The sequence below is a fragment of the Taudactylus pleione genome, unplaced genomic scaffold (assembly GCF_031769625.1).
Source record: "Taudactylus pleione unplaced genomic scaffold, aTauple2 ptg000070l, whole genome shotgun sequence".
NCBI classification, from domain to species: Eukaryota; Metazoa; Chordata; class Amphibia; order Anura; family Myobatrachidae; genus Taudactylus; species Taudactylus pleione.
In genome coordinates, this window is record NW_028284472.1 from 10,726,765 (window position 1) to 10,749,170 (window position 22,406).

The following is a 22,406-nucleotide window of genomic DNA, read 5'->3' on the forward strand; positions in this document are numbered from 1 at the left end:
ATAATAACAAGCCAGTTCGCTGGGCGCCAGCAGCCTGGCACAGTGCTGCAAGTTGCATCGTATCTGCTGCCTGCTCACGGTGTGGAGTGACATCTGTGGGAAGTTGGAGGGGAGGCACAGAGGGGCTGGAGATGGAGCAGAGGGGCCACCAAATTGCCTCTTTTTCCTGCCTGTACAGGTACGGACTGTCTGACATGCCTACTTGGATGCTGTCACCGATGTAATCCTTTAACAGACAGACGCACGCTTGTCGCTGCTGCTTTAAGGATGCAGGTGCGGCTACAGCCCACACATTTCACAAAGACAGAAAAAAAAAGAAGAATTTTTTTATTGTTTGTGGAGCGCACTTTGAGGGTTACACCACCCTTTAACAGACAGACGCACGCTTGTCGCTGCTGCTTTGAGGACAGTATAATATGCAGTGACAGTAGACTTGCCAGAAATTGTTGGCACGTCCTTCAGTCCGGACCAGATGTCCAAACCGGCCCTTGACTTATGACACAGGCGCACGCTTGGCACTACTTTGTTGATGCATGTGCGGCTACTGCGCACACAATTCACAAACACAGAAAATATTTTTTTATTTGGTTTGGACTGGAGTGTACTTTGGGGGTTACAGCACCCTTTAATGGTCAAGCCAGCCGGCCCTTTACTTATGACACAGGCGCACGCTTGGCACTACTTTGTTGATTCACGTGCGGCTACTGTGCACACAATTCACAAACACAGAAAATATTTTGTTATTTGGTTTGGAGTGTACTTTGGGGGTTACAGCACCCTTTAACGGTCAAGCCAGCCGGCCCTTTACTTATGACACAGGCGCACGCTTGGCACTACTTTGTTGATGCACGTGCGGCTACTGCGCACACAGTTCACAAACACAGAAAATATTTTTTATTTGGTTTGGAGTGTACTTTGGGGGTTACATCACCCTTTAACGGTCAAGCCAGCCGGCCCTTTACTTATGACACAGGCACACGCTTGGCACTACTTTGTTGATGCACGTGCGGCTACTGCGCACACAATTCACAAACACAGAAAATATTTTTTTATTTGGTTTGGACTGGAGTGTACTTTTGGGGTTACAGCACCATTTAACGGTCAAGCCAGCCGGCCCTTTACTTATGACACAGGCGCACGCTTGGCACTACTTTATTGATGCACGTGCGGCTACTGCGCACACAATTCACAAACACAGAAAATATTTTTTTATTTGGTTTGGACTGGAGTGTACTTTGGGGGTTACAGCACCCTTTAAAGGTCAAGCCAGCCGGCCCTTTACTTATGACACAGGCGCACGCTTGGCACTACTTTGTTGATGCACGTGCGGCTTCTGCGCACACAATTCACAAACACAGAAAATATTTTGTTATTTGGTTTGGAGTGTACTTTGGGGGTTACAGCACCCTTTAACGGTCAAGCCAGCCGGCCCTTTACTTATGACACAGGCGCACGCTTGGCACAACTTTGTTGATGCACGTGCGGCTACTGCGCACACAATTCACAAACACAGAAAATATTTTGTTATTTGGTTTGGAGTGTACTTTGGGGGTTACAGCACCCATTAACGGTCAAGCCAGCCGGCCCTTTACTTATGACACAGGCACACGCTTGGCACTACTTTGTTGATGCACGTGCGGCTACTGCGCACACAATTCACAAACACAGAAAAAATATTTTTTTTTTAGCACTTAGGGGGAGCACCCCTGATGAACAGAGCACCCCCTGGACAACACTACAGCACCCCTTTAGGACTGGGACACTGCACAGGACTTTGGAGTGGACACAGCCCCTATGGACAACTGACTGCACAACACAGTCCAGCCAGCCCCTATGGACTTTGAAGTAGTGGACACAGCCCCTATTAACAACAGCAGCACAGCGCTGCACAGCACAGCCAGCCCCTATGGACTTTGAAGTAGTGGACACAGCCCCTATGGACAACAGCTGCACAGCGCAGCACAGCACAGCACAACACTACTCTGCACTACACTACACTACACTACACAGCCCAGCCAGCCCTAACTCCCACCCTCCCTCTTCACTGTCCACAGCCGAGTGAGAAAATGGCGCTGACGCGGGTACCTTATATAGGATCCAAAACCCGCGAGACTCGGAAGGCGGGATGATGACGTTTTGCCTCGATTTCAGAATCCGAGTCAGGCGGGAAAAGTCGAGCCTGACTCGGATCTGCCTCGGATCGGGGGGGTTCGGATTTCTGAAATCCGAACCCGCTCACCCCTAATATATATATATATATATATATATATATATATACATACAGTATATTAATATGTATGTATGTGTATGTGTATATATCTATATTCTATACATATGTAAACATGCATATGTGTATGTATGTATATAAAATATATATACAGTATATATATATATATATATATATATGTATATAGACACATATGCATGTATACAAATATATGTATGCATGCATGCATACATTATATATACATATGCATATATACATACATATTTGTATACTGTATATATAATATATACTGTATATTTTATATACATGTTATATAGGTCATATGTATATATCATGTATAAATCACGTATATAAACTTACTTTAATATGTAATATGTTCTTTATTATTCGGCTGGTGCCTACCTGCTGCTGCAGCACACAATAATAACAAGCCAGTTCGCTGGGCGCCAGCAGCCTGGCACAGTGCTGCAAGTTGCATCGTATCTGCTGCCTGCTCACGGTGTGGAGTGACATCTGTGGGAAGTTGGAGGGGAGGCACAGAGGGGCTGGAGATGGAGCAGAGGCTCCATCATGCCATTTTTGCTAAATTAAGCTTCAAGTTCTGCCGTCACATGCGCTTTCATTCACATAAGCTGTGCAGCTGGCTGACCCCGATCGCAGTAGCGGATCGACGCGGGGAGGGGTAGTTTTAATTAGGGAAGGGTGGGCTGAGTGGCCGTCGGCAGCTGAAGCTCTGATCGCTGCAGCACAAGCCCAGGAAGGGGGGTTAGTTAGGGAAGGGTAGGTTGAGCGGCCCCAAAGGCCCGGTGTCCCGGCGGCCCAATCCGCCCCTGACTGTACATATAGTATATAGCAGTTCTTTATGACATATTGTGCGATAAACATATACTGTACATATAGTATATAGCAGTTCTTTATGACATGTTGTGCAATAAACATATACTGTACATATAGTATATAGCAGTTCTTTATGACATGTTGTGCGATAAACATATACTGTACATATAGTATATAGCAGTTCTTTATGACATGTTCTGCAATAAACATATACTGTACATATAGTATATAGTAGTTCTTTATGACATGTTGTGTGATAAACATATACTGTACATATAGTATATAGCAGTTCTTTATGACATATTGCGTGATAAACATATACTGTACATATAGTATATAGCAGTTCTTTATGACATGTTGTGCGATAAACATATACTGTACATAAAGTATATAGCAGTTCTCTATGACATGTTGTGCGATAAACATATACTGTACATATAGTATATAGCAGTTCTTTATGACATATTGCGTGATAAACATATACTGTACATATAGTATATAGCAGTTCTTTATGACATATTGCGTGATAAACATATACTGTACATATAGAATATAGCAGTTCTCTATGACATATTGCGTGATAAAAATATACTGTACATAATATAGAATATAGCAGTTCTCTATGACATATTGTGTGATAAACATATACTGTACATATAGAATATAGCAGTTCTCTATGACATATTGCGTGATAAAAATATACTGTACATATAGAATATAGCAGTTCTCTATGACATATTGCTTGATAAAAATATACTGTACATATAGTATATAGCAGTTCTTTATGACATATTGCGTGATAAACATATACTGTACATATAGAATATAGCAGTTCTTTATGACATATTGCGTGATAAACATATACTGTACATATATTATATAGCAGTTCTTTATGACATATTGTGTGATAAACATATACTGTACATATAGAATATAGCAGTTCTCTATGACATATTGCGTGATAAAAATATACTGTACATATAGAATATAGCAGTTCTCTATGACATATTGCTTGATAAAAATATACTGTACATATAGTATATAGCAGTTCTTTATGACATATTGCGTGATAAACATATACTGTACATATATTATATAGCAGTTCTTTATGACATATTGCGTGATAAACATATACTGTACATATAGAATATAGCAGTTCTTTATGACATATTGCGTGATAAAAATATACTGTACATATAGTATATAGCAGTTCTTTATGACATATTGCGTGATAAACATATACTGTACATATAGAATATAGCAGTTCTTTATGACATATTGCGTGATAAACATATACTGTACATATATTATATAGCAGTTCTTTATGACATATTGCGTGATAAACATATACTGTACATATAGAATATAGCAGTTCTCTATGACATATTGCGTGATAAAAATATACTGTACATATAGAATATAGCAGTTCTCTATGACATATTGCGTGATAAACATATACTGTACATATAGAATATAGCAGTTCTCTATGACATATTGCGTGATAAAAATATACTGTACATATAGAATATAGCAGTTCTCTATGACATATTGCGTGATAAAAATATACTGTACATATAGTATATAGCAGTTCTTTATGACATATTGCGTGATAAACATATACTGTACATATAGTATATAGCAGCTCTTTATGACATATTGCGTGATAAACATATACTGTACATATAGAATATAGCAGTTCTTTATGATATATTGCGTGATAAACATATACTGTACATATAGTATATAGCAGTTCTTTATGATATATTGCGTGATAAACATATACTGTACATATAGTATATAGCAGTTCTTTATGATATATTGCGTGATAAACATATACTGTACATATAGAATATAGCAGTTCTTTATATTATATTGCCCGATCAACTGACCAGGTTCCAAAACTGCACAGGATTCGCTGGATGCATGATAGTAGCCACATCACCCAGTAATACTATGGCCTTGCAGCACATGTAGGGTTAGGCTGTTTTATTGTTGTTTGGCTAAAAGAAAACCTCAATAGCTGTATGTGTACTATATACTCAGGGGCAAACGCAGGAATTTTACAGGGGGATTTCTACACACACACCTATATATATAAATACACATACATAAAGATATACACACATGTACATACATACATACAGTTCACACATATACATACATGTACACACATACATATGTCACACATACCTTACACACAAATATATATGTCACACATACATTTACACTTACCTTGCAGTAGCTGCGGGGATGGGACCTGGCAGGCTGGCACCATGTCATTAGGCTCCTCCCCTTATCGGCAAAATGCTGCGATTCGTGGATCTATCGAGAGGGGGCGGAGACAAATGATGCAATTATAATAGAATTGTGTCATATTGGCTCCGCCTCCTCTTTATTAACGCGCGTATTGCATTTTGTAGCGAGGGGGCGGGGCTTAATAACATGGTGTCTGCTCTCGAGGCTGTCAGGGGGGTTTCAATCTGAATTGAAAAATGCGCATACTATTTATATACAGTGTCTCTATATTTACACGTTGCAGCTGTGAGCTCCACCTGACGATGTACCACTATGGTGATTGTGTGCTGTACATACATATATGTCATTAGTATAGTCTAATGGTTCTCATGCTAATATTTTACATAAATACCGAAGAGCTGATGTCACCTAAAGTTCTTTGTGTGTTACTTTATAACAATGCCCGTCTTATAAATCATAGGAAAAACCCAGTCCTGAATTGTATTACACCAATGACAATCTGATAGCGCTTGTGGCTGACCTGTTTGTTGCTGGCATGGAGACCACCTCCACCACTCTGAGATGGAGTCTTCTGTTGATGATGAAATACCCTGAAATCCAAAGTAAGAGATAATATTCTATGTACAATTTATTATAAACCATATCACTTATATTATGAAATGAAAAAAAATAAGTATAGAGAGAGAGAGATTCCAATGGGTCCAGTCTCCCAGTGAAACATCAAATTGTCACGGTGCTGCGTAAACATTAATTACTTATCCAGGAGATGTGGCACTCGGGGACTTTAAGCAGTCTTTAATGGATCAGCATTTCAAAGTTTCAGTGTCTCTATACAACCGGCACTGTCATCAGGCTGAATACAGTGTCGGTTGTATAGAGGCACTGAAACATTGCTATCGTGAAATGCTGACCCATTAAAGACTGTTTAAAGTTCCCGAGTGCCACATCTCCTGGATAAGGATAGATAGATAGATAGATAGATAGATAGATAGATAGATAGATATGAGATAGATAGATATGAGATAGATAGAGATAAATATGAGATAGATAGAGATAGATAGATAGATAGATAGATAGATAGATAGATAGATAGATAGATAGATAGATAGATAGATAGAGATAGATATTAGATGGATATAGATAGATATTAGATAGATAGAGATAGATATTAGATAGATAGATAGATAGATAGATAGATATGAGATAGATACAGATAGATAGATACAGATAGAAATGAGATAGATAGATAGATAGATAGATAGATAGATAGATAGATAGATAGATAGATATTAGATAGATAGATAGATAGATAGATAGATATGAGATAGATACAGATAGATAGATACAGATAGAAATGAGATAGATAGATAGATAGATAGATAGATAGATAGATAGATAGATAGATAGATAGATAGATAGATAGATAGATAGATAGGGGGGAGGATTATATTTATTAAATTGCGGGTTTATAGAAGTGGAGTTGTTGCCCATAGCAACCATTCAGATTCTTATCAGTTATCTAGCACCTCCTAGAACATAATAGCTAAAAATCTGATTGGTTGTTATGGGTAACACCTCCACTTCTATAAACCCACACTTTAGTAAATATACCCCCGAAGAGAGAGAGAGGGGTATATTTACTAAAGTGCGGGTTTTTAGCAGTGGAGATGTTGCCCATAGCAACAAACAGATTCTACTTAACATTTAACTAGCACCTTCTAGATGATAATAGCTAGAATAAAATTTGGTTGCTATGGGCAACATCTCGACTTCTATAAACTCTCACTTTAGTAAATATACGAGAGAGAGAGAGAGAGAGAGAGAGAGAGAGAGAGAGAGAGAGAGATGCACATACCAGAAAAGTGATTGAGTATGAGTGTCAATAATAATAAGCAGCAATCTGAAATCCAGAGGACACAACAGGTGTTTTTAACTTTTGTTTTGAAAACAGGGAAAGTCCAAAATGAGATTGAGAAAGTTATCGGTTCATCGGAGCCTCAGGCAGTACATCGTAAGGACATGCCCTACACTGACGCTGTTATCCATGAGGTTCAAAGATTTGGAAATATAGTTCCAAATAATGTCCCGCATTCTACTACTCAGGATGTCACATTCAGAGGGTATTTTATCCCAAAGGTAAGAAGCAAATCCTATCACGTTTCCCTTCATTGCAGGTTCTGGTTTCTTCTAGGAGATTTTACATACAGTAGTTGTCAACAATTACTAAAATAATTTAAAATAATTTCCAGTATTTGTATAGTATCAGCCAGTGCGCCAATTCCAATAATGACATCCAGGCTTATTTACGGATCTGGATTAAAGTGTGTATTGGAGTGCAATTTCATTACAAAATTTTTATTTAATAAATATATACTGAAAAAATTAATCTTCACATTCCCACAAGTAAGAACAGTTTGTGAGCATTTAACTTAAAAAAACCAGTTGGATTGTGCTTCGTCCTATAGCTGATAAGAATTTCCTGGGGGAAATCTTTCATTCCTGGGAACTACTGCATGCTATGGTCACAGTAATCAATACAAGGAAGAATAATAACACTAGAAGTGGTTTAAAAGACTTCATAAAAAAACAATAAATATTTGTGATTTAAAGTATACAGTTAATTATCTCTGCATTATCACAGTCAATGGTACGGTCTTTGCCACATCTGTAGACAAGACAGGTGTCTGAGTGTTCAGGGTCAGATTCCTGGAGAGTTCACCTCCACACAGGTGCAAGGATGACTGATATACAATCAGGCGCTGTAATGAAAGAGATAAGAACTAAACTTCACTCACACGTTATGTGTCCTATATGGTAGCAGCACACAATTACAGACACTCCTCACAGGAAATAAGAGGCAGAGCCCAGGTATGCATGAGCAATTGCTATCTTCCTCTGGCATATTTATTTTTATTATTTTTTTATTACCAGTTATTTATATAGCGCACAGATATTCCGCAGCGTTTTGCAGAGAATATCTTACCATTCACATCTGTCCCTGCCCCAGTGGAGCTTACAATCTATATTCCCTACCACATGCTCACAAACATACACACTATGGTCAATTTTGTGGGGAGCCAATTAACCTACCAGTATATTTTTGGAGTGTGGGAGGAAACCGGAGTACCCGGAGGAAACCCACGCAAGCACAGGGAGAATATACAAACTCCCCACAGTTAGGGCCGTAGTGGGAATCAAACCCATGACCTCAGTGCTGTGAGGCAGTAACACTAACGATTACACCATCAGGCATATGGCAACAGCTATGTAGAGTGGGAGGAAAAAAAGACTTATGTGATGTGGTGACAGCATTTTTTTCTTAAGTCCCCTGAGTGCCGCCTACTCTTTGGAGAATATAAATTTTGGATTATTTAGGTTTCACCAGGGCAACGTTGTATCATCAATACTATGAGTACTGAACTTCCTGGTTAATATAAGAACCAATTAAGAACGAATGAGACATAACCCGTTCAGCACTCGCTAAATGGGTTATGAGCACTGTTTAGTACTTAACAAACAGCAATATGCTTTGTCACAGTAACTATAGATGGTGATAGCGAGAGAGCTTACAGATTTTAGTTAAGGCTAAAGTGTGCACAGGAGACAGAGCTTTACTGATTTGTGATGGTATAGGATCAAGAGGAGAGGTAGTAGAGTAGGAGGATGAGAAGAATTTAGATACTTCATCATCATTTGTTGAATCAAATGAAGAGAAAATGCAAGAGGGGCCAGGTCGGGAATTGGACAGGTTGCTGGCTGAGGAAGAGCATACTATTTCATTTCAATCTTATCAGTCTGGTCCTTGAAATAGAAACAAGATCTTGTGCAATAATAGTAGCTGGAGGGTTGGGTGTGGGAGGGGTAAGAAGTGATTTAATTGTATTCAAAAGGCACTTGTGATTAGAGGCGTTAGGAGTCTTACATGTAAGGAAGTCACTTGGAGTTCAAGATTTATGCTACTGACATTCTACTTTATGTGAGAGTTTTCTTTAATTGTCTTGTTAATTTGGAATGCCGTGGTTGACATCTACAGTAAGTCTACGTGGAGTGTGATGGGTGGTTGGAACCACTTCAACCAGGGCTATTTCTAGAGTTTGGTTAAGGTGTAATACAGCAATCTCTGTAGAAGTGAATGTAAAAATCGGGGAGATTAGTAGTTGCAGAAGGTGGAATGTTTTTGAAAATTAATAGCATTAATATTTATGCGGCTTTGAGGAGGCTTGGTAGACTTCAGTGACACTGAGCTTGTTTTAATGGAGTTGATTGTGCAGGTGATAAGGTTGTGATTTGAGAGTGTTAGTAAATTCAGAAACTGAGCACAGTCTGGTGAATACAAGATCCAGGCAGTGGCCATCCTGATGAGTAGTGGAGTCAGTACACTGGCAGAGGCCAAGAGAAGAGATTATAGATAGTAGTTTGGAGGCAGATGGAGATTGTGGACTATCAAAAGGGATATTGAAATCACTCTTGATGATGGTGGGGGTGTCATAGTATAAGAAGTGAGGGAGCCAGGCAGAAAAATGTCCAAGGATTGTTGGTGAGCCCAGGTGGGCAATAGAATGTAGCAACACAAAGAGAAAAAATTGTGAAAATCCTTATAGAATGTACTTCAAAAGATGTAAACATGAGTGATGGAACCTATGGAACTGGAGAATTGTATATGTGAAAAATTGGGACAGTAAAATTCCAATTCCACCTCCTATACTGTTTTTAGGCCTGGATGTGTGTGAGAAGTGGAGAACACCATGTGAAAGTGTTGCAGGGAGACAGTGTCTGTTTATGTGAGCCATGTTTCTGCTATTGCCAGAAGGTTGCAGTTGTTTGAGATAAAGAGGTAATGGATGGGTGTTAATTTGTTACAAACAGAGCGTGCATTCCGTAAGGCACATTGTTGTGATTTAGAGGGTGATGGGAGACACATGATGTTTATGAGGTTAGCTGGACTTATATAATGTTGTGAATCAGGTGTATGGGGCATGTGGATGGGGCCTGGATTTGCCAATATGTCACAAGCCAAAAATTGAGGATGTACCTAATGTGCTGTATAAAGATAAAAAAAGCTTTGAGTGTTATAGAGAGAGGAGTGAATTATTGAGGCAGCAATGTGCACAGAGGGGTGAGATGCAGGCAGAGTGAACAATGTTATAGCCTTAGAGATGGTACCATGGAGTGATATGAATAAAAGCCATTTCTGGTACAGTACAGGGTTATTTATGAATAAAAGGCAAGATATTAGGGATAGAACATATGGAAAGGCCAATTTTTAAGTTGTAATTACCTGGTCTCAGATGTTGTTACATGTACATTCAACTGTTTGTTTAACTGTCATAATGTAAAGTGTGGCACGTGGTGAGATGATCATAATGAGCATGGGTCTTTGATCATAAAAAGCAGTATCCATGTTATTAAGGCTATCGACCCTATTATAAATCTAAAACCTTCAATTTCCCATTGCTGCCAACTCACTTATCAGCAATATTCTGATGGCCATGATGGACATGGTAACATTAGATCTGCCTCTAATATCTGCCATTATATTTATCTTGTTTTAAATGATTAGTTAAGGTCATGTGTCCATCTCTGTACTATTTTACCAGAACAGCAATTCCTCACTAGTACAAGGACATTAAAGAAAATAATCTTCTTTGCTTAGATAATGCCAATGTACTGACTATCCACTTAACTACAGCTATGTGGACAATGGTACTGATCAAACTGCAGATTACACAATTCTGGTAGCTCATTGGGTGGGTATATAGCTTTCAGCAGAAGTATTTAACACACAATACCAGCTCATTCACAATCAGGCTACTCTTTGTATCACTGGCTTCACTAAGAAGCTGTTGGAAAATTCAGGGATGTAATAACAGTTCAGACACAGTCAGCCTGAGTCAGGTCACGCCCTTAATTAAACTACTATAAAAGCAGCTAGAAAAGCTAAAGAAGGAGATAAAACAAAGTGATTATGCTACATATGTTGGACTTGTAGATAATGTTCTTTATTCAATTCAACGGGACCCAAGGGTTTTCAACATCTTGCAATTGGAATACTACATTTTGGCAACCATGCATTATCCTAGGTTTAAGTTATATGTAATGTCTTTCTTTCTAACTGACACAGATCTTAAGAGATGCAAATAACTTCTTGCAAGCAATTTGTTAGCTCCAGTAGCACATACACAACTCCTGATTCAGTTTCTCCTGCAAATTCTGCTGCCAGGAAATAATTAAACTTTTCCAAGAGACCCTCTGGTGACATCTGGTTAGGCTAAAAAGATTTTCCCACATATATTGACACCTCTACCATGACTCAATTTGATACAGTAAGCATCAATGGAATGGTGGAGGATTACTTTAATGATAATGTACAGATTCCCTTTGAATACTGAGAGGAAAAAAGGTAATTTGGAGCCCCTTGTACAAACTAGCTATGGTATACTTAAGCTCCCGTCTGCCAGTGTTTAGCACAGCCGACAACCTTATGAGTGATCAGTGTAGATGGCTACTTCCAAAAAATGTGGAAAAACTGATGTTCATCAAAATAAATTACAATTTCTATGAGGAAGACCATTGCAGCGAATTACAACAAACAGAGACAGTAACAGTGGATTTCAGTGGGGATCAGCTATTATTGCGTGATGACAATATTAACAAAGTGATGGGGGTAATGACGAGGATGATGACATCTTCCAATTGTAGAGATGACACTGTTAGCCACCTTAAGCCCATTGGTAGCTTGGTTTAACCAAACCATCAAGGTGTCAGTCCCTGTTGCTGAAGTTCTTGGTTTGTTAATCTGTGCATATCCTTTTTAATTTACAATATAATTGTGGGTGGGAGGGTCCAAGGACAATTTCATCAAGCACCACTTTTCATTATGGGCTTTGCCAAAATTGTGTGCATTTGTCAGGCAGTAAATCTTATTATTACTTTACATTATTGGGGGGGTGGCCCTGATTCAAAATTATATTAATACAAAGCTAAATTCTGACTGCATGAAAAACAAATTTACAAGTCCCCACATGATTATCATCACTATGTTCCCATACAATAAATGTGAAAAATGATGGCGTGTAAACTATGAATTTATGGAAATACCAATAGGCCCCCTTTGGTAATGATACTCTCTTTTATATTCACCTTAATTGACTTTGATGAGCACAGTTGCTCATTTCAGCTTTGACTCATTCAGTGGATGTTGAGGAATCAGCACCAACTTCTCAACTCTCTTGTAGAGGTCATGGCAGCAGCGTACTGTACTGTACATCTTGTTCTGGACAGCCTCTTGTCACAGGCATTAATGTTCTGTATCTTGTATCTATATAATTTGGTTTGATTTGATTGGGTTTGTGATTTGCTGGTTGGAGAAGTTTGTTATTATTATTATTACTTATTATTTCATTATCAAATTTTACTTTCTAAAAAAAACAATAGGTGACCAGACACATATAAAAAAAGGGATGAAAAACAAAATATAACAATATAAGTGGTTCTCCTACATAGGATACTGAAATTACTATAGGTCCTAATTCTAAATGATACTACAGGTCCTAGGATAGAATTGAAACCTCTTAATGCACTTGAACATATAAAACAGATATAGCAATTATATTATTAAAAGTTGTTAATTAATAAAAAAAATTGAGGAGCTGAAAGTTCCAGTAATTGAATGATATGAGCAGTATTCGTGGACTTATCACATGGGAGAAAACCACTTTACCGGTATAATCCAATGTACAGTATGAGCAAAAACACCTCTGACCGGAGACACTATGTTTTTGCTCATACATTTGACTCTCCACTTGGATCTTCTGTGATTTTCTGAGAAATGTATTAACCTATTCCTATTCATTAAATAATTATCACTTTCTACAATTAACAATTTCTGTTGGCCTGATGTCTGTGATTTCATAATATATTATAGTTTGTATTGTACTATGCTTTTACTTTTTAGGCTGCAAGTTCTTTATTAATGAAAACATTCCATAGGGTCATATAGCTTATTAAACTGTCATTCCCTTAAAGATTGTAAGCTTGCGAGCAGGGCCTTCCTACCTATATATCTGTCTGTTATTACCCAGTTTTGTTCTATTAATGTTCCAATTGTAAAGCGCAACGGAATATGCTGCACTATATAAGAAACTGTTAATAAATAATAAATATATAAATAATTCTGTCTGCTGCTATGTTCCATAGCTGTGCTATATTCTTTGAAAACTGCCATGTGTTTGTGTTGCTGCTCTGTTGCTTACATTAGCCAGCCAGCTGCTGCAGCCCTTGGCTAATATTGGTGAAAAACAATATTCTGAGTTGTGAAATGTTCAAAGTTGACTGAAAATGACTGGAAATTAATGTTATTGATGTTAATAATAGTGTAAGAAAAAAAACAGTTTGATGATTGTAGCTGTTTAATCATTTTTTGAAGAAATTCAAAACCAAACCAATAACCCTGAAAGCTTTAGACTGCAAATGTCCTGTACATTAGTGTCACTTCAAGCAAATCTTTGTATCTTCTTTAGGGGACACAAATAATCCCACTGCTGACATCAGTGCTGTATGACAAGGATCACTTTGCAAAACCAGAAGAGTTTTGCCCAGAACATTTTCTGGACGCCGGAGGCAATTTTCTTAAGAATGAAGCATTCATGCCTTTCTCAGCTGGTGAGTTAGTTCTGATAGACTGCCATAGAGTAGTTACATAATGGACTGAAACTATTATTTAAGATAAGCAATCTATTATGTACACACAAATATCAACATCTACAAACTATACCGAACATCTGAGCAGAACCACAAACAATCACAATGGTCAAGTTACGTACTTTATTCTGGAAAACACAAAAGATGAGAAGTACCAGTAACACAAATGTTCCATAGAAGAGAACCACCACATGCTAAATTAGAATAAAGAATTACATATTTTATACAAGTATATATATATATATATAATCTAATACTAACCTTCTTGAGATGCCATTCTATCAGTAAGGGCTAAGCGCAGGCCTACAGTATATAAGTTCCTAACAAGCATATTTATTAATAAATGCGGTGTGCCCCCAATAATACGTAGCCTTCCAATTTGTGGCAATAAGGAATCCTTATTCACTTGAATGTATTATTACTGAGTCATCAGGACAGAAACTCCAATAGGAGCCTGTCCTGACAATCAGTATAATTAACGTGATCGCATCCACGATCACTTTACTTTCTGCTTTGGCCAGCTGCACGTGCGATGACGCCTGATGGTACATGTGCATGCGGGCAGCAGCGGGGAGCCCTCTCCAAATAATTTCTGCAAATGTGGCCCATCGGCTACAACAAGCAAATGCCATCTAAAGATGGCGTCAGCTGCTCGGGCCAAGCTTGGTAAATCTGACAGCCTAGCAGCCCCTATAGAATGTATGAGAGCTTCTTCTGCTGTCGGAAATGAAGGGAGTGAGATATGTGTTGTGGTTCCTCTATGGCACATCCTTAATACTTGCCAGTTCCCCCCGAAAAAAAACAATTTTCGGGGGATATCCCACAAAAATTATTTGATAAATAGCCCCCTAAGAGAGGAGGATGTGTGTTATAGCAAGTAAAAAACTGTAGGAGGGAGAGTTCTGGTTGAATATCAGGTAAGGCTTCATTAATAAAAAAAACATGGACTGTTCTGAGTGTTTTTGATGGGTAACTAAAAAGAAAATATAAGTAGTAAGGTGGTGACTCTGTGGTCCTTTTAGTAGGACACACATCTTATATTGTGGATGACGCTAAAAATACTGAGAACAGATACACTCAAGTAGACATACTGTACATTTACACCAGGGGTTCTCAATAGAGATGAACGGTTCGATTCTACTCAGTTATGTTCGGATCTGAAAAACAGCAAGTTATTGGTTATCCGGAGCTCACGTGTTTTGGATAGCCAATCCGAACTTGTGCTAATTTGGTGAAAAGAACTGAGTAGAACCGAACCGCTCATCTCTAGTTCTCAACCACTATCCTCAAGTACAACTAACAGGTCATGTTTCTGAATTTCTGCCTGTGGAAGCAGGTGGGATAATTACTGGCCCAGCAAAAAAAGATTTACTCACCTGAGCATGATTTAAAAAATCCTGATAACATGAGCAGTTGGTGGTACTTGAGGATTAGAGCTGAGCATCCTTGATTTATACAATGCAGAAAGAAATGGAGATATGTGGAGTTACACATTTTAAAGAACAATGGGCCAAATGCTGGAATGAAGCAGTGGTGCTCAGGGTTGTGTCTTAGGTAAGGAGTGTGGAAGTCTATGGTACTGGAAGATCATTGTAGATAGAGTGCTTGAACAGCTGAGATTCACCACCTACCTCTCAGGGATGGCACCTGAAAACCACCTATCACCCTGGAATGGAAACAGACAATCACTCAGGAATAGAATCAGACAACCACCTACCACTCAGGAATAGAACCAGATAACCACCTACTTCTCAGGAAGAGCTCTTAGTTCACAATAACAACTACATAACCGCTTAGTAGTGGCTACTAAACTTATTTTAATGATTACTGTCCTGCTCACAAGCATCTTGTTCATAAGTATTAACAATTTATTTGCTCCATTCATAAGGAAGTTTCAAAAAAGGTTTTCCGGTTGCACCAGACACCATATATGCCCTAATATTTCATTAGACTAAGCCCCACAAATATCATTTTCTCAATTCGGAAAGGTGGGGGTGCTACCACGGACACGTTATTGTATCAAATACTGATAGGGGAAGGAGGAAAATAAATATCCATAGTGGTGCACTGAACAAATAATAATACTTAAAAGATAACTTTTAATATATATTGTGTCAAGAGACTACAAAGCGAAAATATATTTTAAAAAAATTTGGTGTGTTTAATGTGAATGACTGTATATTAAAAAAGCGTATGCTCCTGATCCACTGAATGTCCTATAATAAATGTCAATATGGGCAATATCACCACCTACATATTAATCTCACACATAATTAATGCATTGAGTACTACGGTTGATGTATGTATGTATGTATGTATGTATGTATGTGTGGTGCATCATATATCACAGCATATCAAGTATATTATTCCACTGGTTTAGATGAGAAAAAGGGGAGGATATTTATCCCAAATTTATGGTCTTGTAATTATTGGGTAATTATCACCTCACGTATTATGTTAATCTGCATAATTTACTTCCCAGCAATACCTGCACTGACAACTATGAGAAGCCACATGGTCTGTGATATATAAATATAGGCTATAACCTTTTGTGAAAAAATATAAGGGATTGGGAATTTTGCAACAAACATCTAAATGAGATATTAAGAAAAAGTATTAATTAAATACAAACAAAAATAAAAATACCAATTTGTTGCTGTGAGTGCAATAGCAAAAGAGAAGAATTACACAGCATATTTGCTGTGGTATCCCTTGGTTAAAAATAGAAATAATAAACCTCATATTCATACCAATAGATATAAGATATAATACGTGAGGTGATAATTAACCAATAATTACAAGACCATGTATTTGGGATAAATATTCTCCCCTTTTTCTCATCTAAACCAGTGGAATAATATACTTGATATGCTGTGATATATGATGCACCATACATACATACATCAACCGTAGTACTCAATGCATTAATTATGTGTGAGATTAATATGTAGGTGGTGATATTGCCCATATTGACATTTATAATAGGATATTCAGTGGATCAGGAGCGTACGCTTTTTTAAAATACAGTCATTCAAATTACACACACCGAATTCTTTTTAAATATATTTTTGCTTTTTAGTCTCTTGACACTATATAAATTAAAAGTTATGTTTTTTTAAGTATTATTATTTGTTCAGTGAACCACTAGGGATATTTCTTTTCCTCCTTCCCCTATCAGTATTCCATTCATAAGCAGTCTACAATGACAGTAATTAAATCATTAATGGAATTCCATAAGACCTTGTTCAAAGGAAGCCCAGATTATAAGCATCTTGTCACTGCAGCAATTTTTTTTTCTGGTCGGGGGGTTCCCATGATGTTTGTTTTAACGAAAATTGACTCTACCAGCCCAGACTATGAGCACTGTAGCATTTTTAATGTTGTATTTATTATTTATTTTAAGTTTTATTTTAACATAATGATAATTGTCAGTGTTAGCCACACAGCTAGCTGCACCAGCAGGAGATATGGCTTCTGAGTGGCGTAGTTACATCTTTGTCCAGGTCTAATTCAGCTGCCATTGTGAGAACATGCCCTCACTGTACTTTGGCCTCCACTTACCCGCACTTCCCTCAACAATCCCGCCTGGCCAGCTGTAAGGGGGCACAAGTGTCAGATGCGCACAGATCTGCATGTGCACAGTACAAATTAGTGTACAGTATTTTACACTAATTAAATAGATGTTGACCCAACTCTGCATCAGCCCCAAGAAATCTTTTTTACGTTTCACCCTGACAGATTACCATACAGTGGAGCCAGTTTACTTCCCATAGCAGTGCCTGTTTTCTGCCTATATGTATCACTCACCAAGGAGAAGTAATTATGAGTGAGCAGAGTTTAGTGAATTGCAGTACAGACTGTAGATTTCACATGAACTTACCAGGGGTTTAAGGGCTCCAACCACCCAACCAGGCATTGTGCATCTTTACATAAATGGTCCATGTGTCTTTTATAACCAAATCTTTTAATCTTTTTTTTATTATTATTATTTACCTATTTCAATGAAGAATTATATTCTGTAATGCAGCATATAAATGCCCAATATCTCAATGCATTGTTAGAATTTGCACAAATGTATTTAGAGCTAAACAGTTAATCATTAAAACTGAGATAGTAAAAAATAATGTACTTTTCTGAATTTAATCATTTATATGGAATATAATAATATTTCCTTTGTTCTAGGTAAGAGAAGTTGTGCCGGTGAAAGCTTGGCCAAAATGGAGCTCTTCATGTTCTTCACAAAGCTGCTGCAGAACTTCACATTCCAGGCTCCTACGGGAGCCACACTGGACTTGACAGCTACACCTGGGATTACATCTTCTCCTATGAGTTACATGACTTGTGCGGTGCCTCGTACATAAAATGGAGTTGTAACATCCACTAAGAAAATCATTTGATATTTCCCTAGCTAGGTTTATGGGGAGAGAGTAAAGAAAATAATATGCTACTATCTGTGAGATGGGGTTGGGAGCCTTTTTCAAGAACTACCTATGCAAGTATTGAGTAACCATTGCCTATCTGAATTCTTATGATCAAGGATCGGCCAGTGTCCACCAAGTACTGTACTTGATATTAATATAGTTAAAAATAGTTAATAATACCTAGAATGGAATGTAGATTTAAACAGCAGGAGTGGGACCACCATGACATGCAGCCCCACCTCCCCACTGTAAAATTCCATAAACCACAGCTTTAAACACAGGGTGGGTCCGCAATAAGAAGGATGCTGCTCACCCACCCATCAGATAGGGTTCCCCCATACGGGCATTTTCAGGAGATGGGTTATTGAAAGTCACCAAACGTACTGCAGACAGTGGTGACTGTTAGTCACCCTGGTGTCTTAGAATGTTTTTGTGATTCATTTTTATTAAAAAAGGTAAAAATGTTGCAAAACTTTTTTTCATCAAAACAAAGGACAACTTTTTTGATGAATATCATTGCCAACAGTGAAGCCAGGAGAATATATAATACTCTGCCCTGCCTTGTGATCTTAGTGGTGTCAATTGTAGGAGAGTGTATGTATTTCCTGCCCCTTCCCCAAATCATCTGACCCATGTGTGCTATATTTTAGGTATAGTAGGTGACAGCATGGGTCAATAGCTTCATATTGGTCTGAATGGTCATTGCAATTGGCTGTTGCCAAGGTGCACATACAGCATCAGGAAGGCTCAAAGGGGTGATTCAATTCGGAATGATGTGAATAACGCTTGGAAGGAGTTCCTGGCGCTAATCAATAGTCCCTATCGTGCTCTGCACTTACTGTAGGGCCTGATTCAGCAAAGATCGCTATTCTGCTTTTATGCATGCAGCGCAGTTGCTAATATACAGAGGTGATATGTAAATGTTTGCATTCGCATTGCGATCGTAGCCTGACATAAGGACGCCCACTTCCCCTTACTCACATCCGTATACTTTGACAACATAGCTAAACAATCGGTAACATTGACTAACATCGGACCAATACGCACAGTTAGGGCGGGTCAGACCTCACTTAGGAATTGCTTACTTCAGCGCACGCTATGAGCCCTCAGGCTGTGTTTTGGTATTGCAGTGGCTAATTTATGCACGCCCCTGCAACTCCATCCCAACGCACTGGCATGCCTGCGTTCGCCCGATCACCCCCCCCCAGTCATCACCCACAAATGGCATTTCCTGTCAATCACCCTGCCATGGGTTTGATTATCCTCTGCGATCACAATCCCAGCTCGCGCATGAGCATCGCGATGCATGCGCAGTATGCAACAATCGGACGATTGCGTACGTATAAGCAACTGCAATCCTTGCTGAATCAGGCCCTTAGTTGGAGATACCAGTTTAGCTTGCTGTTAAATTGTGGTAACTGGCATTCTCCGACTTAAGTACCGGCCGTGATGCTGTTGGCCCTGCGCTAAACTCGAAAACAGCATCACAGCGGACAAATAAGTTGGATTTCTGCTGAAACCTCAGGAGGGTGTGAGCAGAAATCCTCTACTCGAACTCAACAAAGCAGTCAGTTGAATAGCTCAGGGAACTCCTTCACACATTGCGCTGAATTGAATCACCTTCATAGAAGTGACCACACTGGGTCCTGCGCACATAAAGATTCCAGATAATTGGGAATCTGCATTTAGCACTGCACTAATAGCAATGCTGAATTAGCCCCACAGTCTTTAAAATGATAGCTATGCACTGATTGGTTGCTATGGGCAACTTTTCCACTATAACTCTCTCGGAAGTTGATACATGTCCGCCTGGCAGCCAAGAATCCTCAAATTCCCTCTCGTTATGCTTGACTGTTCTATAAAATGGGAAATCACCCTGCTGGTGGTAGCAGCATTAGTGCCAGCTGTATCCCTACCCTTTGTTGTACAGGGAAAAGCTAGAAAAACTAATCACTGATTTAAACACCTGTTTTCACCAGAAATATGGCTTTTTGCTCTTCAATAAAGTTTGACCCATTAGTTTTGTTTCATTGACATGAGGTTCTTTTCAGTTGCTAAAAAGAAACTATAATGGTAAGACCTGGTTAAGTGGAGGAAATGTTTTTTGTTAGAGATGTGCAAGGACCCCAGTGTTTTTTTTATTGATTTTGCCAAAACCACTATCAAAGGTTTTGGATCTGGATTTCTTTTAAAAATATATAAAAACAGCTAAAATCATGCAATTTTGGCCTGTTTTGTTCCTATAGCAGAGGTTTCCAAATTCAAGGCACTCTAAACAGTCCAGGATTTAAGGATAGTAGAAAGCAATGGTATGTAGCGTTATATAGAGTCTTCTTATATACAGGAACAAATATTCCTTATCTACAAATGCTACAGCTGCTGCGGTAAAAAGAGCCGGGTAGTGTCCCGGTCTAATACAAATGTATATGTTACAGAACAATAGGCAGCGATTATGAAAGGTGAAAGTGCAGCCTCTCCAGGACCCCAAGATGTGAAACAGCTGATGCCTGGCATTATTATCTGGAGGACACCACTGCAATAAATCCACCACATCAGTTGTTTCACATCTTGGGATCCTGTGCATTGCAAACCTAGTGGTCCGTGCCAGTCGGGCAGCCACCCGACGGAGCCCTGAGGCATTCGGCTCATTATACAGGAGATCGGCGGTCTACACATTGGAGAGGCTGCACTTTCACCTTCTATTAGGGTGAAAGTATCCGCAGACTGCAGCTGCCGATAACCGCCCCGCACCTGCCTCTCGCTTGTGCCCCAGGACTTATATACTCTATTGTAGTCAGCACCATCCTTTACGCGGACACAGAGCTTTATCAACGGGAGACTGTCATATTGACAGAGATCCATCCATTTACCTTCACGGCTCCACAGGATTTCCCACTGCACCTACCCGCTGATTGCCAAAAAGGAATTAAGGTACTGTCATCTACCACAGTGTGGAATCATTTGGGACTGTCTAGCCCACAGCACTCAGGGGATTTACACGGCACCCATGCATGGTAACCCGTTTGCATATAACTCTTTGAAACAGCTAGCAATTGCTTAAGACAAATTGTTTAACTGTCAGGTGGATAACACTGGAAACGTTATACTAAATTGGTTTTGTTTTGGACTATAACCAATTTGGGTATGTCTTGGTATATATCTATATACCCTCCAGCTACTTTTATTTATTCATGTTTTTACATTTTTAGGTATTCTACTTTTTTATACTGCTCTTGGAATATTGTTCCCCTTTTTATTGTGATTATTACTTATTCAGCTATCTAATATAAAGAGTTGTATTTGCATATTTAAATTAAAAATATCTTTATGCTATAAGTGCTGCCTATTGTTCTGTAACCCCCTCTCCCAGTCAAGATGCAATGAGTTTGCAAAATTCTTTGCAGATAGAGTATCCTCCATCCGGGCTGGAATCCCCACAGTGCCATCAAAGGAGTGCCAAACTATCAAGCCTGCCAAGGTAAGCCACCAGTCTCCCTGGAACAGCTTTGACATAATGGATGCAAAAGACATTACTAAACTTATCAAAATATTGCGACCCACCACCTGTTATCTGGACCCTGCCTCAACCAAGCTTCTCATAGGGTGTATAGACATTATTGGCCCTGTAATTGCAAAAATAGTTCAATGCTCTTTGCAAACAGCCATTTTTCCAGAACCACTAAAGGAAGCAATTGTTAGACCACTTCTTAAAAAACCTAATTTAGACCCCGACTGCATGAACAACTATAGTATAGACCAGTATCAAACCTTCCTATTCTAGGAAAGGTCATTGAGAAAGTGGTGGCAATGCAACTGGAAACCCACCTGTCTACCCATGATATTTATGATCCATTCCAGTCAGGATTCAGGAGAAGACATAGCACTGAAACAGCCCTGGTATGTGTGCTTAATGATCTTCGGATGGCAAGAGACAGAGGTGATTGTTCAATCTTAATCCTTCTGGA

General features: G+C 38.8%; 1 protein-coding gene across 1 annotated transcript in view; it reads left to right on the forward strand.

Moving 5' to 3' along the window:
- Window positions 1-21,667, forward strand: part of LOC148533769 (cytochrome P450 2C5-like) — an 89,683-nt gene extending 68,016 nt beyond the window's left edge. The window contains exons 7-10 of the mRNA XM_088467250.1: window positions 5,781-5,922; window positions 7,272-7,456; window positions 13,840-13,981; window positions 18,203-21,667. Of these exons, the coding sequence (XP_088323376.1) occupies window positions 5,781-5,922; window positions 7,272-7,456; window positions 13,840-13,981; window positions 18,203-18,381 (648 nt within the window). The 3' untranslated portion in view covers window positions 18,382-21,667. The remainder of the gene's footprint in view (window positions 1-5,780; window positions 5,923-7,271; window positions 7,457-13,839; window positions 13,982-18,202) is intronic.
- Window positions 21,668-22,406: the final 739 nt, after the last annotated feature.